The sequence below is a fragment of the Temnothorax longispinosus genome, chromosome 11 (genome assembly GCF_030848805.1).
Source record: "Temnothorax longispinosus isolate EJ_2023e chromosome 11, Tlon_JGU_v1, whole genome shotgun sequence".
In the NCBI taxonomy this organism is placed as follows: domain Eukaryota; kingdom Metazoa; phylum Arthropoda; class Insecta; order Hymenoptera; family Formicidae; genus Temnothorax; species Temnothorax longispinosus.
This window is the reverse complement of record NC_092368.1, coordinates 18,731,448-18,755,937: the sequence shown is the minus strand read 5'-3', so window position 1 is coordinate 18,755,937 and position 24,490 is coordinate 18,731,448. Positions and strand designations below refer to the sequence as shown.

Below are 24,490 nucleotides of genomic sequence, written 5' to 3'. Positions count from 1 at the left end.
TAATTATTCTGAAGCACAGTTGTAATTTGAATACGCTCTCTTTTACAGATATGACAACTCCGCTGCGCATCGTACCGGTGAGTTTGAAATAATTTTTTTATTTTATTCCCGAAGTATAAAAAATGGAAATTAATAAGAACTATATTATGTATATAAAATACTATATTAATATAGGGCGGCAGTGTGGTCTATTGGTAGAGCGCCAGACTCGTAATCTGAGGAACTAGCTGCGCCCCTCCGTGCAAGTTAGGCTCTTGTGCGAAGCAAACTGGGCTCCGTCTTTCGGAAAAAGACGTTAAGCCGTTAGTCCAAAAGGTTAAGTGAGAGGAGAAGGATATTGGTGGTAAAAATGTAAATTTCTTATCTTAGTTGCGTATCATAAGGATTATGTTTAACGCATGGGTCGACTTATTACATTTATTATCCAAACTTTAATTAAAGATTACTTCGGTTTTTTATTTTTAATCTTTCGTTCTTCGTGTGATAATATATATATATATATATATATATATATATATATATATATATTTAATATAGTAAATTCGTAATTTATTGTATATCCCCGTAGGGTTCGCAATCTACCACCAATACTATCCTTCTTTTCTCACTTTAACCCTTTGGACCAACGGCTTCACGTCTCTTTCCGAAAGACGAAGCCCAGTTTTCCTCCGCACAAGAGCCTATCTTGCACGGAGGGGCGCGCCAGCTATCGGAAAAACATTCCATGGCTCTAGTGGACTCGAACCTGGTTCCTCTGCAGATTACGAATCTGGCGCTCTAGACCACACTGCCGCCTTCATACGTTTTATATTGATATGCATATTTCTCTATTTTTTGTGAATAATTTATTATTAATTTAATTGGTTATATTATTTTTGCAAAAATAGATTAAATAATTGAAAGCGAGTTATATTAATTTATTTTCTACGCATAAATCACAATAATACCAATTTTTAAGCTTATAAAGTTTTATTATGCGTACCGTTTAACTAGAAACTAAACTTAATCAAGAACTAAGCACCTAAGAGACGTTTAACGAAATATCCAGGGAAAGCGTAAATTCCACATGCTACTAAAAGCACGAATAGCGTACACGTAAAGCAGCACAGGATTCGCCATTTATAATAACGACAAACGACGAAACAGAATGCTCTCCATGGATTGTGGAACCAGGAGAAAGAGGTATCGGGTCGCCTGCAAACCACAATATATAACGCATATGTTCAATTACAATCAATAATTGAAAATATTAAATATAGATGAGGGAAGAGAATGCTTTTATTAAAACCGAACATTATTAGAGAAATAATATTTAACCGTATTTTTAATTACTATGTATTAATTTAATATTCAATTATGTATAATATATAAATAATTGTAGAAAAATAGCATGTTTTATTAGTGTAAGAGTAGTACGAATAACAAGATGAATAATATAAAATAATCAACACTAGATCTCGAAATAATCTATAGATTGTTGCAATTTTCTTACATCTTCCTGCTAATTTATTGGAATTAAGGAATAAGACCAATTGTGACATTAATCATTATTAGGCAGTTCAAAATTTATAATTTTAAATTGTGATTATTTTCATTTAAAAAGTAACTTGTTTTTGCAAATTAATATGAGAAATAAACTGATAAAATCAGAATGAGAAGGGATTAACCTCGGAGACGGAAGATTTTGAGGTGGATCCCTTCCTCTTCCTGCCGGTTGATTATCCGCGTCGACCGCTTTCAAAACGGACATTTCCAGTTCAATTTTACCCTACAGTGAAATAGGATATAATTATTAGACAATGAAAAAAATTGTCTAATTTCATTTTTATCTTTCTTTACAGAATTATTCTCATATAATTATATATATTCGCTTTATCCAAAAAATTTCGACAAAATTCTTTATAATTTTGCGATATTTTACCGCTTGAATATATCTGCCGGCATCAATAGTACGTGCAAAAGGCCACCAAGCTCTAGTTCGAGAAACTTTGAATAAATTTATTGTGGGTAACTGCGGTTCGAGTAATTTCAGCGTACAGTTTTTGGAGTTTGCACTGCCTCGCGGCATTTTCGACAAATCTAATGTCAACTCTCCTGCAACACGTTAATTAATAATCAGAGGACGCGTAACTTTACAATATGTCACGAATTACGTTAATTAATTATGTGACCTTAGCGTAATTTAGCTTTTCAGTTATATATTTTCTGTTTCTAGAAATGTAGTTTTTTCTTTGCAGTTGAGATTAAAATGAACTACAATTTCTAAAGTTTAACTGAATAGCAAATTGAATTTACATATATACAATAATATCCCAGTTAATTTAAAAATAACTAAAAATCGAGTATCAAATATCTTACGCGATTGTTCCATATTATATCGCATGTGAAATTTATTTAGTTTTCCAATCAACAATTCACATTTTAAACGTTTCCGCACTGAAACAGATCGATGGTATATTTTAATTACCTATAAAATCATCCGAGGAGAAATGATCATTGTCCCAGACTTGTAAACGAAGCTTGCAAGGCAGCTTCTCCTCGATCTCATTTTTCGCGAACACTGACATTCTTCTGCGGACTATCATGACGTTCTCGCCTTTCGAGTACACGACGCGAAATACGAATCTCCAGTTGAAGTTGCCCTCGCCGGTCAGGGAATTATAGTGGATGTCGGTCTTCTGGTAATCCTCGTATTGAATCCATCTACGTAATTATTTCGAGCAGATAACGAGCCCGTTAATAGCGTATATCTATTGATCTGTCTCTAATCATTAAGTCCGTTATTAATTGGAACTAAAACTGATTATTTCCAAGAATTGATTAAAAATTAAATTGTTGTTAGATTTTAATGACTTTTAAGAGCCTTAGTGGTTTTAAAAGGTTACTTCTGCCGGCAGATATAGGATTCATTACGATAATAAAATTAAAAAAAAGAAAATGTATTTTGCAGCCAACTACGTGGAATTAAAGTTCAATACCGATGATTTGCGATGTTCTTAATCACATTTAAATTGAAAAATTTAAAGCGAGATATATTTGAATCCACAAAACGTCATTAATCTCGCTTGTAAATATCGCAACACAATAATTTACAATTGTCTATCTTCGATTTCTGCTTCGACCGAATAAATCGCGCAAAATATCTGCCAATTGACAAATATTGTCGCTTATGAATCATTAATCAAGGGAGCTAATTAACTGCGGACAATAAAATAAATTTTGAATTTAGTCGAACTCAATTGCTATTTCATATCACGCTTTTTATATCTTTTGTGTATTACATGCAATTGTTAGGTAAGCCCTATAAAATACTTTTATTCATTGGTCTCACATGTTAAATTTGCGATGGCATACCCTTTGACATAAATGTCGGAGCACTTTTCCCCGGTGAGGAATTGGCTCTCGGTCAACGGCACATCCTCGGTATTCCAAACAATTATACGAATTTCATATTCCTCCGATGTTGGGGGCGTAATGTTGACCGCCGGTTTCGGTGGCAATTGTCCAATTCGAAACATATCGATCCATATTTCAAGCTTGCCCTAAAATGTCATTTTTATACGGGAAACTCATAATTGTGCAATATCTTTTAATGCATTCTGCAGATTGATGATGCTGAAGAGATCTTAAGGTAAAAATATTGTGCTTATACAATAATTTACAGCAATGATAAGCAATCAAAGTAACCAATGCTATAATTACATTGAGCTCCGTATTTATTATATATAATATATTGATTTTTAAAATACATGTTATTTTTTACAAATATAATTTTGTCTCCTATTTTCTTATATTAGCTAAACATTATATACTATCTGATACTATCGTAATCAACTGACTAATTATTTAATCTCTTTTCATAATAAAAATTTGAATAATTAATTACTCTATTTAGAATAATTATTAAATGTAACTATTAATCTAAATTTAAAGTGTACCTTTGTTTTGTAATCAGTAAAATTAGAAATAATATAATAATAATTATTAGTATCTACATTAGTATCGACATTAACGTTATTAAGTATCCAGCTGCGTGACTTCAAGAAACTAAGAAAAGAAGTCGCTACATTTTACAAGGTGATTTAATCTCATTTTTTAATTTATTAAACTCACGAGACAGATTTTTAAATTAATAAAGTCATGTAGAGTTTTCACGTTCGTCACGAAACGTTAAAATTTGATGTGTGTTATAATAATAGTTGATGTGTGTGTTCTAATAATTTAATATATGCAAATGTCTTTTTTATATTCATGAATTCTTTAAGTGAACGCGTTGGAATTAACGCGCGCCTGTTGATCGAGATAGAATATTCGGTGTGATTTTATTTTGTAAAACATCGAAATATTTCACGTTCGTTTGACTGACACGCAGCCTTAGTATTTGTTATCGCGACGAATACGGCACGCGCGGTGTTTACGTAAGATCGCCGCGCTATCATTCGCAGGCTCGAGCGGGTAGGCCAGCGGCGCGTGTCGTCGCGTTATCACCTCACAGAACACGATTAATTCCCCCGAATAATTTGCGATTCTTCATTAATTAACTGCCGCGATTAACAATTTGTAAACGCGCCGAGTTAAGGGTTGCCGATCCCAAGCACGTATTCGTGCGATTTATTCGCGTGACGTAGAAATCGAAACGACTGTGCACGAGAGTTGTAAATTATCGCCTCGTGCTACTGACGCATGGTAATTGTTTCTTTAGTCCGAATTCAAGTTTATCGCGCATCGCGCTTTAAAATTTGCATCGATTTAAATGTAATTTCGCTATACCATTTTCGCATTGGGAACACGGAAAGATACTCGTGTCGGTGGATTCGAGTTACAGAGAGAGAGTCGCGTGTGTTATATATCGTTTATTAATAATACTGTGTATCTCGCAAGATTTATATGTTCAATGTTGCACGTGTGCAATACTGAATCCCAATTGGACATTTCCGAACGTTCCATCGCGCTTTAATTAACTAGACTTTACCGCGTTGTATCACTGCACATATCAATGTCGCTAATTTTTCGTTTATTAACGAAACGTCGTGTGTATGTGTAGAACAAATTGATTTCGGATTCAACAACGTCGTGGCGTGTTTAATTAATAAGCATAATTACAGTTAATTCCGTATTCTAATATTTGCTGCATGCGGCGCGGTATAATTTTGGTTAGAATGTGTATATCGCTTTGATCAAATCCTTCGCTGGAGATTCATCATATTCTGATGATTAATGTACCCGCGATCGTAATTAACGTTTTCATGAATGCACGTCGTATAAATAAATGCCATAAATAAGTGAGCGGCAAAGGAAAAACAATCTGAGAGAAAAAGATGAGGAGATTGGAGAAGTTAAAAATTAAAAAATACAAATATTAAGAATTTAAATTAAGAGTATAAAAATATTATGAGTGAATTTATTAAGCCATTTTTACTTGAAATGGATGGGCTGAAGAATAGATTAGCGAAAATATTTAATTCAGGAACATGCATAACGTCCGTCATTCAATTTTGCATGCAACAGAATATAGTACGAAAGGATATCAATATACAGAAAGAATATCAATTTTAATATCGAGTACATTATAATTTATAATTGATTTCAAATTTATGATGTTATTGTTCCGATAAATAGTAAAAAATAAAATAGCAAGCAAAATAGCACTATAAGAAATAAAATGCTAATCTTTTTAGAATATAAAAATTCTTTTATTTTATAATTCCTTTATTTATTGTTTATATATTATAGAAAATTAAAATAAATGTTTATACATTTTTGCTTCCTCATAGAGGAAGCTTTGTTTTTATATGTATAATGATGATGATGATGATTGATTGATATAAAATAAAATAAATTATTATTTTCAGAACATGATAGATATATTAATATTTAGATGTGTTTCTCTATTTTCCTTTTTTTCTCTCGTAAATATTTTTTTAATGAAAAATTGAGGGTATATACATTTGATCTTTTCCTACATTTCTCCATAATTATGTAAATATTTCACATACTGCTACGTATGAAGCAATATTCAGAAATATTTTCAATATTTGTTATTTAGAGTTATTAATAATTTACTTCAAAGTAGAGTAATTAATAATTTTTATTAAAAAGGATTAAATAATTTACATATAACAATAAAAATTTCTTTTTAGTAATAAAATTGTCAATATTATTGATTACTACCGTATGCGTAGTACACATAAAAAATGAACAGACAAAGTCTGTTTAGCAGCAAAAATTAATTATCTGAATTTTAAAAAATCAGTTGCTTATGATAAATTAATGTGCAAATCTCTCGAGGCAATATCATAAACCTACTTTGATTGCTTATAATGCTCTTGAAAACTATTGTAATCATAATATTTTTACATCAAAATTTTCGATTTTAATTAATCTTCAGAATATCTACATTATTATGTCATATATTGCAGTAGATGTTGGAAAATATCGTAATTACATTTATAGGCAAAAATTGTTTTGCGACAATTTTTAATCTGATAAGAGAAATGTAGCTCATTTGATAAAGTAATGCAAAATTTAATTAAGATATAAAGAGAATTTTTCTTCCGCGGCACAACAGTGTCTGTATCACGGTCACGTTTCCTAACGAACGGAGTTACTTTTCATAGTCAGACGATGAATTTCATGCAACCTGCTCGAGACCGGGCCTCTTAACGTTGAAAAGTGGCCGTCTCTCGACGTGCTCCGGTACCAAAGCACATCCGCAGATAGGAAAATCTTGCCAGTGGTGAAGTACGCTGAGAGCCATGCATTCTTCTTTGTCTGTCGGCGCACATATTGAATATTTAGTAGAAGTTTCTTAATAAACTATTTTTTACTTTGCATGTAATATAAATTTTTATTTATTCATTAGTGTCAATTGGAGCAAAACATTTTTTAGATTTTAGAATAATAATTTTTAATTATATGTGATTAGATGATTAATTATATAAAGACCGTGTTTACACAGTCGTGTTTCTGATCCAGAAGAACTCGGCCAAAGCTAGTCACGCGACGTGATACGATTTAATAAATGGATCATGAGAGTCAGTTCAACATTCGTAACGTCACGTTCGTAATCGTGATTCAACTGAGAAACTCAGAGTTTGTCTTGAGGCAAACCGAACTTTGTTTCTTGCAGTTCTAATAATCGATTCCAAGAGAAACTTGTATGTGCACATGTTTTATATTTGTTAACCTCATATCAGAGTTATGTATTGAATCGGGAAGAATTTCTTATTTCTCAAGGATATTCTAAAAATAGTTGAAGAAATTGCGTATTTAAATAACTTAAATGGTCAATTAAAAAGTGAAATAATTATTGAGATAAAAAAAACTTGATTTAAAATTCAAGAATAAATTGTTAAAATCTTGCAACTAGAAACTGTTATTACATTCTTGTATAAATAATGGACAATAATTTTTTATATTGCATATTAATTATTAATATAATAAGCGTACGTGAGTATCTAAAATTAATTTTTGAACTGTGTATCAGTAGTTTAAAATCTAACATTATTAGATGAATTAAAGTTATCTACAATTTCATCGAAAAAGTATTTAGTCTAAAAACTATAATTTACCTGAAATTAATTTTCTATTTTATGAATGATAGAGTCTTCGGATAAATGTTAAATGATAAATGTCAACGCGATGATAATCTTTTTATCGGGATTAATTTGAAATGTAAGAAACCGAATCTTTGTTGCGAATTGATATAGCATTAAATATTTCGAGGTAATAACAGATCGTCTGGCACGCGGTCTTGGTGCTTGTTTTTACAATTAGGTACAGCGCGCTATGTTTATACACTGAGAAAAAAAATTGTTAATCCCAAAAAATATTTAGTTCGATACGTTCAACTAAACATTTTAGTTAGTTAACTAAATATTAGTTGTTTCAACAATTTATTTCGTTTCTTTAATCAAGAATTAATTAATTCAACTAATGTTTAGTTAACTAACTAAAATGTTTAGTTGAACGTATCGGACTAAATATTTCTTGGGATTGACAAATTTTTTTTCTCAGTGTACAAACTCGCTACTCGTTACGTTATCATTCGCACAGCGAGACTTGAGCGAGGCACTTCGTTTCATAAAACGCGATCTCTCCTTCCAAACGATTAGCGATTCAGTTTTCGATTAATTAACTCTGATTAGCAATTTGCAAGTATATCGAACAATTTGCAAATATACCAGTTGCACGATGTATTAATTCATATTTTATAGCTTCCTTATTTATTAAATGTTTCGTTTCGATGACAAAGTGTGTGGCTGGCACACGCAACTAATAATTATTTTATTGTCATTCGCACGGGCCTCTTTTGTTATTCGCATTATTAATATCGGAAATGCTGTACGATTGTTGTATTTTTATTAGGGCATTTGAAATTGTAATTAATCATATTTTCACAATAAACAATGTGCTTGTGGAATAAAGAAATAAGAGAAAAAGAAGTCTAGAAAGAATGAAATAATCAGTAATTTACTAATTTAATATTTATATTATTTATTATTTTCTTTATTTTATTTAAAATCGAGACTTCAAATTTTAAGAAAATTTTGTTGATTTTAAGAAAATTAGCAGAGTGACATCAAATGACGTATTAATAACGTCTTAATGACGTCTCTAACGTCAATAAAACGTCATTAAGACGTCTTTAGACGTCATCTTACTGGGTTATATGTATAAAAGGAAGCAAACCAGAAATTTCTTTAGTATATATTTTTATTCAAAATATCTCATCCGTCACGCTTGTGAAATGAGATTCAAGTATCGGTTATCAATGTAAACCTAAATGTAAATCTCCTATTTGAATTGTAAATTACAAATGACTGGTGTTTGATTTGCATCAGGATATGAAACTTTCTCTATCGGGTTATCACTTAGCAGTTACGATAATCTTCGATCCATGGAAATATTATACGTACCGACCTCGTCTTCGCGCTCGATCACAGCATGAAAGGGAAACGACTGCTTCCCAATCTTAATTTCTCGTTCCCCGTATTCCGGTGGCGGTAGATTGTTCTTCCTGCAGAGGAACTCCAGGATCTGCGTCGGTTTTTCGCGATCTCTCCAAGCATTATAACCGACGGTGCTGTAGGCGCTCGCGATTCCACAAAGCGCCCGATGCCGACTGTAAAATCGGTTTTCGATGTCAATCCGCGTCACGCCGATTAGATCATCGGTTGTCGTAGCGTCGAAGTCCCACACTTGAATCTCTAACATGTAATCTTGCGGGAAGCTCGCCTCGATCTCGAAGACACTGCCAGATAATATTTATTATTTGAGGATAATCGCGCTAATACTTTTTTGTTTATTCGAAATCGATAGGTACTGCTTTAAAAAAAAAAGAATATTTGACAATTTATTTTTTAGAATAGATATTAATTATTTTAGATAAAAATGATATGGCATGAAAGAGTTAAATTTTATTTCATTTATTATCCTTAGAGGATCTAAGACTGTTTTTTAAATATTGCATATTTAAAAATAAAAAATATATTGATTAACAAAATAATTTCAATCGCTGTTATATTTATGCTATGTTATTATTTAAAATAACTAGAAAATCCAATCGTGCAGGTTGGATAATCGTGCTAATTGATCTCTTTTTTTTTAGTCGAAATCAATCACGGAGACTCTGCTTTGGGAAAAAAAATCTAGGGCAATTTGTTTTTTATGGCCTAGCTATCACATTATTTTTGGGTAACGCGGTACTAAAAAATAAATTTTATTTTATTTATTGCTAGAAAACTTGAAAGAGGCTATTTATTTCTTAGTTATTGCATTTTTAAAAACGAAAAACATATATGGTTATCAAAATAATCTCGATCCCTGTTACATCTACGCTAGGTTGTTACGTGAAGTAGCTCGAAAACTCGATCGTGTAGTTTGAGAGCTGTAAAAAGCCGATACGCACGGGTGCACAGATGGATATCGATAAAATATTTCTCGATAACGCCCGAGGAGCATGCATGGCAGCTATACCGCGGTGTGCTATGGAAAGAAGGTACGGTAACTTTTTGTTGACCTTACCGACCAAACGTAGGGTTCAATTGATTAGGTATATAATTCTTCCTGTCGCTGATAGAATTTTTTCCCAGCTTCACGCAAAGATACGGGTCAGACTTGCCGCTGAGGGGATCCTTAGGCTGTAAGTTAATGCCTGCGCGAAAAGCAAATTTACTGTCGGCTCGATGCCGCAGAGATGGGCTTTCTAGCTTTCCTGAGGAATATAAGGTGTACCAGAAAATCCCGCGAATAAAACGGTAAGGGATCTTTAAACCACCCTCTATAAACTTCCCTTTTTTTAATAAGAAAATGTTTACACAGGATGTTTACACGGAGAAAATGTGGTATCCCGTTACACGCTCTCGTTCATAATTACTTCGTCAAGTTTGGATTAATTTTTATTAGGTAAAATTGAATCTACGACCATTTACGGTTTTATAATTAAGAATAAATATTTCAACAATGTATAGCTTTGAATTTACTTTTTTTGAGAAGTCTGTAAGTTAATATAAAAGCAAACGAGCAGAGTGTTTTTAAAACAAGTTATTTTTTTCGACGCACATGGTATAATGCGGAAACTAACCCTTTACGACGTAAAGTCTAACGAGAAGCTTAACAGGCTCTTGAGGCGGATAATCGTTGCACAGGCCATTAGCCGCGTCTCTCCCGCTTCTCGTTTTGCATGGAAAATTATCAGGATGCGGCCATCGGTATATAGAAATATACCCCTAAAATCACAATTTACAGTTTTTGACATAAATAAATTGAGTGGTTGATGAGACGTTGAACAGATTCGATCTACATTATTAATTTATTTACAGTCACCGTTGATATTTGTCGCACTTAATTAATTACACTTAATTAACATACTTCATTAATTATAATTTGTTTAAAGAAAATTAGATAAAATTCCTTTCACGATAAAGAGCTTTCTCTCTGTCATTTTCATATAAAATCAGTCTCTATATTTTTTAAAGATAATTTTTTTTAATGAAGTAAACCTTGAATTTGCCAGCGTAATTATCTCCAGCGTGCTCGGTAATTTCACCTTTTCTTCCACGCCACAATTCGAAAGTACGGAGTCGGTCTTGAAACCCCTCGAATTGCGGCTGCGTCTCCAGCTCCGTGGAATAGATCTGATTTCAGTGTCTGAGCACTCAAGTTTTGACAAGTGCATTAAATAGTACCTTGAACGTTGCCACGGGTTTACGACGAAATGCTATCGTGATTCCCAATTCTCTGTTTCTCTCTTCCTACGGATTCAACGACGCTCAATAATTTGCATTATAAAATATCTCGATTGAATGGATCTAGTCAATCAAGACTCGTGTTTTACATTCGATTTAGAATCGGTTCATTTATCAGTAACGTGATTTATCAGTGATCGCGAAATAAAGCTGAATCGAGGAAAATTTTAGAAAATTTCTTGAAGATTCAGAAAAATAGAAGAGAAACCTAAAAGAAGTCCTTCTTGAAGTCCTATAAATTCTATAATTTAAAATTTTTTTGCAATTTATAATTTATATAAAATTTTCAGAAATAAGAAAGCAGAGACAAATATATCTAAATCGTTAAACTGCATTCTAATCATATAAGATAGTAAACTACTAAACGTTTAAACAGTTAAGTATCTAAGCAGCTAAGTTACTAAGCGCCCTGACCCGTTAGGTACCCAAACAATTAAATTTCTGAGCGCACCTAAGCAGCTAAGTATTTCAGCAATTCAGTATCTATTACGAAGTTACATTCACACGATTTATAGTATCGGAAATCCTTAAAGGTTAGAAAAATAATTAAGTTTGAAGAATTTAAGGAAGTAGATATTTTAAACGTTTTTAACTACAAATGCGTTAATAACGCTTTTTATCCGTGTCAATGAATTTCTCGTGCAAAGTGATAAGAAATAACTTCGGCAATAATTATTCTTTACATTTAAAATAACTTTACAAACCTGGAGGGAGGCGAAATATTTATTCCACCAATCGAGAGTCTCGTCATCGCTTTCTTTATAAATTTCCACCTTCTTTCTCTTAGTAAGAAACTTAAATTTCAATATCCTCTTGGTGATTACGAGCAGTCTCTTCAACTTGGAGTGGACGTCCGTTGCAGCCATTCTCTTATATGCAATGAGACCTTTGCTCTCTTCCTTCGAAGGGCTATAATCGATCGGCAAAGGTACTGCGCCAATAATAAAATATGAAACCAATATTAAAAATCCTGCAATTATTTGTGTACAGGGTAATGCACAAAATATTTGTGATAATACGAATGATAATAAAAAGAAACTCTTCTGATTTATTCCGTGCCTACCACCTGCCTGACCGTTGCCCTTACGCCACTTTTCCTTTCCTGTATCTAACCCTATCCTCTCCCTTTGACCTGTGTCCACTCACACACGCTCTCTCACTCCTCCACTTCTCTCTCTCACTCGCTGCTTTTTCACACATCCTTTCACACACTCTTCTTTGCTTGATTTTCGCCCAGTCACTCACACACGTGTCATTCACGATAGCGCCGGAAACGGAAGTTCAATAGGGGGGAAAACGGATTGGGTTTTTCGAGATAAGATATTCGATATAAAAGCGAAGATAAACGAATATAAGCGTATAAGCGAATAAGCGAGCAAGCGAGCAAGCGAATAATGCGAAAGTAAGGTTAAGGACAGGGCGTGCGAGGCGTGTATGTGTGTACAGGCAAAAACTAAGAATAAGCGAAAGAATTGTAAGAGTTGTAAGATTGAATTGTGTACAGGGTTGGGTACGTCCCTACAAAACGCCCTTTTAGATCCCTTTGGGATAATAAAGTATCCTATCTAATAAAAAGAAATCGGTCAAAATTCGATTCATGTACTTTTTCATATTTTTTGAGTTTTATTTTTTTCTTTAGCTTTGCAGTATCTAGAAAATTATGAGAGATAATAAAAAGTGAAGAATTAATCTTTCTTTTAATGAATATAATACATTTTTATAATATGCGAATACCATTTAAATAATAATAATAATAAATCAACTAACATACTATCGCTGTCTGCCGTTTCGTCAGCCGGAATTTCTGCATGAATTTCGACTCGTATATCTGCACATCATAATCCTCCTCGGTTATTAATTGTTCCAGAAACACATGAATGTTAGGGATAATACAGATCCCCGCGTACTTGAAGCAGCCAAATCCGCGCGAATCGTAAGCCTTTATGGTGATGCTCGGATAGTAAATGTCGAGCTCCGGCATTTCCTTGATGATTAATGCGTTTTAGAGCGCTTCCGTTTTCTCGCCATTAATAACGTACATCACGTGGATTTATTTTAATCGTACTCTGATTTCTGACCATTTCAGACAATCAACGTTAAAAGCTATCTCTGAGAGACTTGACGACCAAAATTAAACGTCAATCAAACTTTTATTGATCTTTGATTAATCTTTGTTAAATCGCGCGTGTATATGAAATTTAGCTTAGACATCGGACACATATATTATGCGCAAAGTTCCCTAATTAACCATTCCTGGGAAGTGGGATGATTTCAGAATTACCAGCTCGACCATAATGTGCGGTTCCTCGAAGTTGCTGAATCTCCTGGCGTTCTTCATCACCTCCGATTTGACGTGCACTCCGGCGCACTCCACTATAATTCTCGGCTTACGTACCGGCATATATTTTATCTTCCTCATGTCGCGAACACCCCAAAAGATCACCTCCAGCCTGTAGCTCGTCATTTTCGGCCTGATATCCAGTGGGATGCTGTAAATCTTGTCCTCTGCTGACATGTTCATCGGAACATCCGACATCTCTTTGTTCTCTGTCTGCGGTAATATATATATATATATATATATATATATATATATATATATATATATATATTCTTGTGTTTTTCAATTTTGGAGAAATGTCATCGTAAAACTCGATGCATTATCTAACAAGACTTATACATTACGGGGTGAGCCAACGAAAATTTTCCATCCTGTTTTCTTGTAACCGATTGATTTGTGCGACATGTGCTGAAATTTTTGTGATAAATTTAATTGTGTTGTACACCTCCTGTTGTACACATGTGTGTTGTACACATAAAAATTCTTATTACCATTTAAAATTTTTGTAGGGGTAGCTACCCTAATTAAGGAGGTGTACAACACAATTAAATTTATCACAAATATTTCAGCACATGTCGCACAAATCAATCGGTTACAAGAAAACAGGATGAAAAATTTTCGTTGGCACCCCGTAATGTGTAAGTCTTGTTTTTATAATTTAAGCGAGTGTTTCTCGAAAAGTCGCATTTGGAAATCGATAATTAGTAAAAATTGAAAATTAAAAAAAATTAGAAGAAAATTTTTCTTGGCTCACTCGGTATACATTTTATATCGAGTTTTACGATGTCTTTTCAAAATTGTAACAGAGATAGATTATTAAATAGAATGTATTGTATGAAAGAAAATTGGGAGATGACACTGTTGGAACATCGTTGACATTTGTCGAGAAGGAAAGTCGATAACTCACTTCTATCAGCTCGAAAGCTGCGAGGACTGAGCCGGTGCAATCTTTTTGCGACTCGAATTTGTACCACTCTAATTTCGGTGGGAAATCGGGCGGCGAGTAAGTTTCCGTGACGAGTTTTACTAATGGCACCGCGATACACCTGCCACAGAATTCCCTCGTGCCCTGCATTATTTTTCGTACAAGAGATATGTAACATTTAAATTCAGTTGGAACACTACTAAATCTTCTTTTTTTAATTTCTACTTGAAAACACCGAGAATAATTACATCTGTACATAAACAACAATATTTTTGACATTTTTATTTCATACTCGTATTTCTTTTAAGACATACTATTTTATTTTATTTTATTTTTATTTTTTGGAAAATACTACTCAGAAATTTGACAAATTTATTGGTCTTTGCTTACGCATAAATCCTGCTGGAAAGCCTGCAAGACGACTTCGGGTGGTAGAATTTTAATATACTCCTTAGTACCGTGCAAAATAATCGGAGGAAAAATTAACGTCTGGTCCCAAAACGGGTCTAAACTTTGTCTTATTGTCTGGAAAAATTATAAAATTAGATTTAACATATACTTTAAGGTTTTACAAAATAAGTTTGAATATTCCTTTTTTAAATAGATTTTTTATCGTAGAAAGCAATTTTAGTCTAATTACAAATAATTTTTTTTTGCCAAATGTCATACGATTACTGTATAATATTTTGATAATGCAAATCTTAAAGATTAATTAGAATTATGAATCTTAATATTAAAAAAGTTACAACGTAAATGTAATTGCAAATAATTCAATTGTACATTTTCATATAATTTAGTATTGCATTATTGCACTGTGCATTATAATATAAATTGTATAAATGGCAAAAAGTTAAAAAATGCGCAATAATAAGTTTGAAATCGGCAGAAGTAGTTGGGTTGTTTTTACTGAATAAAACTTCAGTTCAAAATTAAAACTGAAGATCGATCAGTTTGATTTAATTAGAAAAATTCGAAGTCACTTGACACATTTAGTAAATATAATCCAGTAAAAGTAGAGCAATTTGTATTTAAAAAATAGATTTGATTTCTAACAATTATCGTCAGCTATAAAGTTAAATCGCCAGGATGAATTCAGAATCTACATTTTCAAGCGGTCTGTCACGACTTAATTGATCATTAACCCGGCCTTATTAATCGCATTGCATAATATCGGGGTGACGATAATAAATGACGTTGCCGACGTCATTTTAAAACTTGTCGAGCGTGAATAATATTACCTCGTTAATGCGGAACGAATCGGCTTCGAGTCCAACGGTATTACGGCGCGCTTTTAAGTATAGCGCAAATACAGCACGTGTAACTAACTATATTTTAATAATTGTCAACCACGTAGCACGAAACGGTACGAAATGTTGCGGCTGCAACATTAATCACGCTCGTATTACATCGGTCATTACTCTCGCGCGTTTCAAGTGAAATGTCATAGGAATACACGCCGCAGAAATTTCACGGTATCATGATCGTGTATGCATGCGGTATGATCATCACGGCGGAGATACATAGAACATACCCGGCGTGCGCGAGCGCTGTCGCTCGCTCAAAATTTCACTTTTTAAAAAATTCAAAAATCGGGAAAGTGGCACGTTTCCTTAAAACGTTAAATATTAATAAACAATTAGTTTGTCATGTTTGCATGATATAAATAATTTCATAAAGGGGCTATAGCAAACAAAGCTCGTTCTTAGTGCTTATAATTATATATTACAAGCGACGAATATACATATAATTAAATATTAATCAATGTTATTATATATGTTTATTAACTTTAGCAATACAGCCAGAAAGTGGACTTGGTTTACAATCAATTCTTAATCACTCATACCTGCATTCCATCCACGCTGTTATTAATCAATGTTATTAAATATTAATTACCTGCGTAGAAGCCATGTGTCCCTGAAATGCGACTCGTATAAACGAATCCAGCAAGCCGGAACCGTCCATTCCGGGATCGAAGCGACCTTGGAATATGTGGGCTCGTAACTGGAACGTCTGTAACGATCACGTCGCATTATCGCGGTGTCGTTCTCACGCGCGTATATCGATGTAATGTTTGTCGAGGCACGTCAATCTGATTTCTCCCGCAAAGTCAGACGTTTCGGGTTATGCATTTCCATGCATCGTAATGCCCTCCCGCGAATCTTTTTACCCATCTCTCACCGAGGACTGATTGTACTCGATGTACTTCGGGAAGGTGTCGACGTATCTGCCGTGATCGATCTCGTATCCAGGCGGAATCGCGCTCCAACACGCTGCGGCGTACCTCGCGTTGCCGAGCCACAGAAATACCTCGATTTTGCAGGCACTGTATTCGACAGGCTCTCTTTCGTCGTCCGGATTCCTGGGGAATAGATTTACTCGCCGACCGCATTTCCCGCCCATTTCCGTCGCTTCCTCGGAGTAGATGATCTGCTCGGCTGACAGTCGTGAGTAAGCGACCCGTTTCGAGCCGGCAATCATCCAGACGAAGACGTCCGGGAGACCATGTTGGGGCTAATTAAATAATACATCAAATGAATTAAGAAAATGTTTAACTAACAATAAGTCACTCGGTCAGCGCCTGACTTTTCTACACGCATATTAAAAATGACACATTTGACTGAAACTCATTTTACATGTTTTGTTGCGTGTTGAATTAACACGTTTAATCGTATTGATACGTTTAACCGTGTTAAATGACGTCATTTAAAACGGCAAGAAATGTGTAAGAAGAGCTTCAATTAAGATAACACACTTGGATTTGCAGTGTAACCGACGCTATATCGAAATTCTTTAAAACGTTTGTGAAAATTAAATACCATTTAATATAAAACTTTGAATGACATAAGTAGGTAACAACGTACATAAAATAAAAAATATATAATTTATACTACGTCATATTTTATCATTATATACACAATATTTTATTATTATATATTTATAATAATAAAAATTTTACTGTGGTTTGCACGGTAAATCATAAAAATCGCTGAGCAAACAACGTGTTAGTTATTCATAACATTCTGAAATTTTACGAAAGGGATGTTACGTTAGACACATTTGTTAACTTACGTCATCGCACAGATTCCTCAATTTTCTTAAATACTGATATGCGTGGATCATCGCGATTCTCATATAATTGTTATTAGGGAGTTCGCCGTTGATCTTAATCCTCTTGAGTATGTCTTCGACATTTTTGCGACACAAGCTCACCCGATGGCGATCGAGTTGGGTGGTTCCTCCTTCGTTTTCGTACCTGCCGATGTCCAACGCGTGTAAGTAACGCGTGCAGTGAGCTTTTAATGTGCGAATCGTTTCATTGTAAGCCTCGAAAGCTATAGGATTCTCCATAACCATGAGAGCCTCTAGTTTCTCTAATCTTATCTCCTGAAAAGATTGAAATGACTTCTGATGTTTTTAATTCGCACAAATAACACTTGATGCTTTAAAAAGTTCTGATAACTTAAGATACATCAAAACTTATTATTATATCGATTTTAGCTTTAGTATTTAACAATAAATTAATAATAACTTTACATGTTTTTTGAAAATTAAACAAGTTAAAATTAGTACGTTAAAATACGTTTGAAGCTAATTAAAGGCTCTGTAATTAACTTCTGATAGACTTTGAAATTTTGTCTTGAATGAATAGAAGCTATTAAAATTCCAAGGTCTACCAGTAATTAAAAGTTTACTCGCTTTTAATGTCACGCAATTACGGCATACCAAAAAGTTGGATATATAGCGCAGATTATTGCTGTTGTACATCCGCCATTCCAAATTTGGCCACCAAGATCTCACGTACAGACAGGGCTTTCTGGATCCCAAAGGTACATAATTATACTTGCCATCCATAGTGCCGGTCGTTCGCGGGGCTGATTGACTCTCGAAGTTTAATCGCTTTTCCAGCAACTCGTTTTCTGCCGAAGTCAAGAATAAAGAAGAAAAAAAATATTTTTATCATTTTATTGTTAAATGTGACCTCCTGATTCCCATCTCGCGTTGACGTTGAAAGCATACTTCACGTCAGACAAATACAGAATGGCTGTAACCAACAGCGACAAATCCGTAGAGATGCCGTTGTAAGTTGAGGAGGAAAAGTAACAAGTCGCGCAACATAAATTTCGCCCTAAAACAGTCGTTTCTCCAATAAACTCGAGAATTTGTCTCTCTTGTCGAGGACCACCCTCTAGAAATCGCAATCAATGGCGACTGCATTGCCGGAATTGCAAAAGGTAAAAGAAAATAATTGGGTACTTGAAACAAAGTGTATCTAATTTCTCATATCCGTTTCCATTTATAGTCACATTTAGCGCTAAAATGTTTTTACGACAATCGCGATAATGTGATGAGCAAGAATAAAAGTTTATGGAGCACCTGACTGGCTGTCATTAGTGTTTTCGACGCATTGACTATACGGAAATTGTTGATTTCCCGCGTTTCCTAAGCTCAGTTCGAAGCTGATTAATTTCGATCCGAATCGAGAGCGGTCGATCAAGCACACATCGTACAAAACTCCGACCAGAAGATATTCCTCGGTCGACCACAGGCTTTTCTAAATTTTTTAAAATAAGATTTTTATATAAGTCTTTTATTAAAAATTATTTTAAATTAAACTAAGAAATTATTCTTTTTTTTAATTCTAGTGTTTGTAATTTTTTAAATTCATATCAATCTTTATATTTTATTTAATCAAAGTCTTTTATTTATTAAAAAAAAAAAGAAATTTATTAGAATAAATTAGATTTTGAAGATATTTTAGACATTATAAATATTATCCTTACCGAAAAACGATTTTTCTGTAATTTAACTGTAAATTGGACTTTACCATAAATGAAATTTAACTATAAATAAAGTAAATATATAGTCGTGAAATCGGAGCATAACAATAAATCTAATCACTTCGATAATGGGAAATACTGGAACAGTCTCAACTCCGATTCCGGGGGATGCTTCTGGGTCATCCATTTCAGTTTTCAGCGACAGAAGCACCCTTCCGCGATACAAAGGCATTGCCGTCAAGCATTTGCCCGAGCAGCCGTTCTTCTCCACCGAGCCGGATCCGTAAAAGTGGATGAAAGACGGCCCGTAAGTCGGCAGGAATCCTGTTGACAGGACAAATGCATGCTATCTTTCGCAATTTCTCACACGTCGCTCTCTTACTTTATTACTTTCTAACATTTATTTGAACTTTATACACATTTGCGAGTTTGGTTCAAATCAGGTTAAAGATGATTGATATCATACTTACGCGTAAATTTATATGTATAAATATTTATCTCCATTTAAGAAGAATTTATCATAATATAAAAATAATTTAAAAATATGAGTCTATTCTCGGGAAAAAAACCTCTTATTTATTCACATTAGTTTATATTAGTTTATATTAGTAGAAATATGATTATATATGATTATATAAGAAATGGAAAATATAATCTTAAACAATATTATATGGCCATATATATATGAGAGTATATAATTATATATGGTCATATAAGAAATGGAAATATAAACTTGAACAATATTATATCCATTGTATGAGTTTATCGAATTTAAAGCAAATATATTGAGAGGTGAGAGATAAAGAAGTTTAAGACAAATGGAAGGCATGTAAAGATATTTATTTCAAATTTATTTCTTCCAGAAGCAATTGCGTTATACTCCCCACGCCGTTTTTTATTCTTGGCAAGGAATTATTTGGCAATCTTACCGTACTCCCCGGAATTCGAGATCTTCGTTGTGTCCAAGATATGAACTGCTACGATGCAAGTCCGGCAACTGTCGATACGGTGTTTTATGGTGATTCTCACGCGGTGGCGGAGAACGGGAAACATTTTCTTGAAAATGATGGCCTCGTAGAATTTCGGGGAGTAGGTTTGCCATGCCTCACTCGTCGATCCCTGGAAGCCTTACAGTTTGTAATCGTTTTGTTCGATCGCGTAAGGCCGTATCGGCTCTATATAAATAAACAATTCTCGTCGATAATAACGGCGTTACGATGCATATTAAATGTCTGTAATGTTATATAATCATTCTCGTAGCAACTAAAGGCATTTCAAAACTTTATCGCGCGGAACTGAGAGTTCAGAAATTATCTCTTTTGTACCTTCATTCCAGCGAACGATATTTGTACATAGGGATTAACGTTCTCGAAGTCGGTCTTCCTGCACAAGCTGCTCATATCGGGCAAACCGTCGGCCCGATAAACGATGAAGATATATCGAGCGCGTTGCCTGAAAGGCAACCTCTCACCACCGATAGGAAGCAGTAGATTCCTATGTTTAAACACAATCCCATGAGATTCAGGCACAAACGACGGAAATTCTGATAAGCCATTTAGTATAAATTACGGATATGTCAATAATGAGATAATTTATCTCAGGTGAGATTACCCTTCAATGTCGTCTTCATCCAACGTTTCTGGATGCACCCTCACTTTCTCATCCTTGACGTTCACCGTGATGTTGCATTTTACGTAACCCTTCGGGCCCGCCGTCAGATCCTTCGGGTCTGTCAACACAGCCCACTTGTGGTAGTACTGACGATCTATGTGCAGAAGAGCAATAACATATATCTGGCAAATGCTTCTTGAAAACTCGAACGTGTTTCTTTTTCATCTCTGAAGCGATATTTTTCCGATATCTAACATATTTCTTCATTTTTATTTGTAAACGGAAATGTTTATACTTTGCGAAGATAATTAAGCTGTTTGTCATTTAGGAAGAATTTATCTCTTTCCTTTAATTCACGTATTCAACTTGTAACAAAGCTCTAGGTAACATCCGCATTTTCTTTATCTCTCTTTTCATTTTTTCTTTTTAGTAACCTGGTTGCTCCCATACTGTGGCAACTTCGAAAGAAATGCTTCCGTGAAACTTTAATCGCCGAAGAAAGTTCCGCAGGTACACCGCTATCGTGATGCCCGTGTTTAGCAGATTTTCCAAACTGCACGTGAAGTCGAAAACGAAGTACTGTATTTCAAAAGGCAGGGGGTAAATGTGCATACAATTCAACGCGAATAAAATATATTCGTTATAAAAGCGTCAGTTTATTCCGAAAGTCAAATGTCAGGAAATTTTAGAAAGACTGAAATCTACAATCTTGATAGATTCTGATGTACTTCTTTGAATTTGAAAGATTTATAACTTTATAATAAGGATACATATATACTGAAGAACTCATTGAACTTCTAAAATGTTAATAATCAGTGATTTTTACTATAAGTCGTAAATGCTCTGAAGTAAATAAACGACTTTTATAAATTATAAAACTTGTAATTTTTAAAAAAGTCGATAGAGTTTACATAACATAAATTTACAAAACTTTGAATATGTTTTAAGTTTAAAAAATATGTGAGTTGCATATCTTATATTGACAATATGTCATTTATAAGAATCAAAGAATTCCAGGAAAAGAAACTAAAGTCTTTAAACTGTAAGTATTAAGTTTTAAATTTTAAAAACTTACATTAACAAGGATTTAAATATTTTATTACTCAAAGACGTACAGATGTCTGCCAATTTCGGAACAGGAAAAGATTTTCTTTAATCTTTCAATTTTAAGTTTTAAATTATAAAAACCTAAATTAAAAAGGACTTAAATATTTTATTATTCAAAGACGTACTGACGTTTCTAATTCTAACCGTTATAATTTCCAGTCTAGCGATTTTACATACAAATCAGTTTCGAAAGACTGAATAACTTCACCTCGTTATAAATAGGATTATCGGTCCTCTCGCGTATCACTGTCTTTCTCTTGCGATTTCCAACTTTGACGACGACCATCGGATTCGCATTTTGCGGCAAGTGCTTTACTTCCAGTATAGTTACGCAAACTTGGTAAATGGAGAACTTCGGCCTGAATTTCTTGAAAGGCATCGTGGGCCGCAAAATCGATCGTTGATATTGGCCGCACGCCAGATGCGATTTGCATTTGTTTAACTTGCTGTTTGTTTGTTTCTGGACACTTCAAGTGCGACGGCTTTGAATTTATGCACGGCAGGCACAATACAAAGCGGCAAACAAAATACGAGAACACTCCCAACGCGTTCGATAAGCTTTCTCGTCAATATAAACCTTTCTCCATTCTCCTTTGTAACTCTCAGTGGGTTCTTTTGATACTTAAAATATCTTTTTTAAATATCGCGCGAAGTGTTTTCTTTGTGTTTAATAGTTTCTTTATTTAATGTATCTACAAATTTTTACTGGCACAATACAAGGCGGCGAACAAAATACGAGAGCACTCCTAACGCGTTCGATAAAAGCTTTTTTGTTGTAATTCTCCGTGAAAGTTTATTTTTATATTTTGCTTAAAATTTCTTTTTCAGATATTAATTGTTCGAAATGTTTTCTTTGTGTATTCAATAGGTTTTTTATTTAATATATATCTACAAATTTTTTTACTGGCAATACAAGGCGACGAACAAAATGCGAGAACACTCCCAACCCGCTCGATAAAAACTTTCTTTTGTTAAAACTTTTTCCATTCCTTTTTATAATTCTCCGTGGAAGTTTTTTTAATATTTTGTTGCATAGCGAGATTATTGCATATTTTACATATCTATTAAAAATCAATAATTGTTTTCTATTATTAAAATGATTTGAATTCTTTATATATTATATAATTTCTAATTATGTTTTTTTGCAATTAAACTCACAAACTTATATTTTTCTTATACATACATAGGTATATTCGCAAACAAAATAACTTATCAGTTATAGATTTAAACTTTTATTTATATCTTCAGATGATATTCAGTGATCTTTAGATGATATATATTGTGAGAATACTAACTGATGATATACTCTCGACTGTAATCGATAAATACAGCAGTCCTTTTATTCGTGCTTACCTACTGCTGATTCGCTTCAACTTGATTAAAAGTTCCATCGCTTGCCACTTCTTTCATAATTCTAAATTCATTTATAATTTTGAAAAATCTGATTATAATTTTATTTCTAAAAGAAAAATTTTGTAAATAGCTAATTATTTAATTTCGATATAAATTTAATAAAACATAAAAAGTTAATTTTTAATGTGTAAATGTGTATTATTACTAAATATATGAAGTTTAAAGACAAATTTGAGAAATAAGATTCGAAATTAATAAAATCGTACTTACCGTGCGATATTATAATTCTATAATTTCACTTTTGAATCTGAAACTTGTTCTGCAGTGCGTATGTGATCAGAGTGCAATTCTTTTCTTGGATTCTGGAGAATTAAGTCGCTAGCTGTGTCACTTATATTAATTTTTTTATAACTTTTTTACAATTGTGAAAGTTTGCTTTATTCCTATTTTCAATTCGCCGTACGGCAAATAACTTGAAGACAAAATTGATTTATCAGTTTTGCTGCCTTTATTTGAAAAAAAATAAGCAGTCTGGAGCTATTTTTATAAAATACGAATTTCTGATAATATGTGACCTTAACTTATTAAAGTGTTTCTTCGAATCGGGATTGAACTATGTAACACGTAATCTATATCTCATAACGATTTTTCTATAAACAGAAACTGCGCATATTCGGATAATAGATTCCGCTCCGACTCCACGTCGTTTCCCGTCGAAGGCCACCCTGTCAGACACAAGTGCGTGCTTCACACGTCAATTTTATGTCAGTGCGTGTAAATACAGGCCTCACCTGACAAAGTACTTATCTCACGTTCTGACAGCAATCGAAATGCAGTCGTAATCTAAAATATCGACGCATAATTAAACTAGGAATACCACACCTTGAATACATAAATATATTTTCATAAAAAGATAAGCATTTTATTGCGTGCTATTATAATATAGGTACATTATTAATTTTTTTCTAAAAAATTTCTTTTTTTTTCTTAAAACAATTTTATTTCAATCAGTGTAATATAAATGCATTTCCTCATTAAATAAGATGCATGAACAGCATAATATTTTATTAATTTGTTGAAACACTATTTTATCTTAAATATACAAGATTATTCATATAAAATTTAGAAT

At 33.4% G+C, this 24,490-nt stretch overlaps 1 protein-coding gene across 1 annotated transcript; it reads right to left on the bottom strand.

Annotated features, from left to right (window-relative positions):
* Positions 1-1,013: 1,013 nt before the first annotated feature.
* Positions 1,014-22,387, bottom strand: LOC139822250 (otoferlin). Its single transcript, XM_071793868.1, has 27 exons — positions 22,217-22,387; positions 21,336-21,480; positions 20,902-21,055; positions 20,616-20,784; positions 20,220-20,409; positions 19,412-19,614; positions 18,887-19,064; positions 18,236-18,429; positions 17,582-17,896; positions 16,691-17,023; positions 16,406-16,522; positions 14,903-15,037; positions 14,465-14,656; positions 13,531-13,752; positions 13,017-13,233; positions 11,954-12,180; positions 11,190-11,255; positions 11,004-11,138; positions 10,586-10,730; positions 10,027-10,156; positions 8,919-9,253; positions 6,641-6,771; positions 3,355-3,542; positions 2,468-2,703; positions 1,922-2,094; positions 1,668-1,768; positions 1,014-1,194 (listed from the first exon to the last, which is right to left on the bottom strand). Exons 1-27 carry the CDS (start codon positions 22,385-22,387, stop codon positions 1,014-1,016), a joined length of 4,983 nt encoding a protein of 1,660 aa, XP_071649969.1.
* Between the last annotated feature and the right edge of the window lie 2,103 nt (positions 22,388-24,490).

Coding starts and splice junctions, on each gene's coding strand:
- LOC139822250 (XM_071793868.1), bottom strand. CDS start 22,387: ATGCCTTTCAAGAAATTCAGGCCGAAGTTCTCCATTTACCAAGTTTGC. Junction 17,024..17,581: donor TGAGGAATCTGTGCGATGAC/GTAAGTTAACAA, acceptor TTATTTAATTAG/CCCCAACATGGTCTCCCGGA. Junction 13,753..14,464: donor GACTTTCCTTCTCGACAAAT/GTCAACGATGTT, acceptor ATGTCAGCAGAG/GACAAGATTTACAGCATCCC.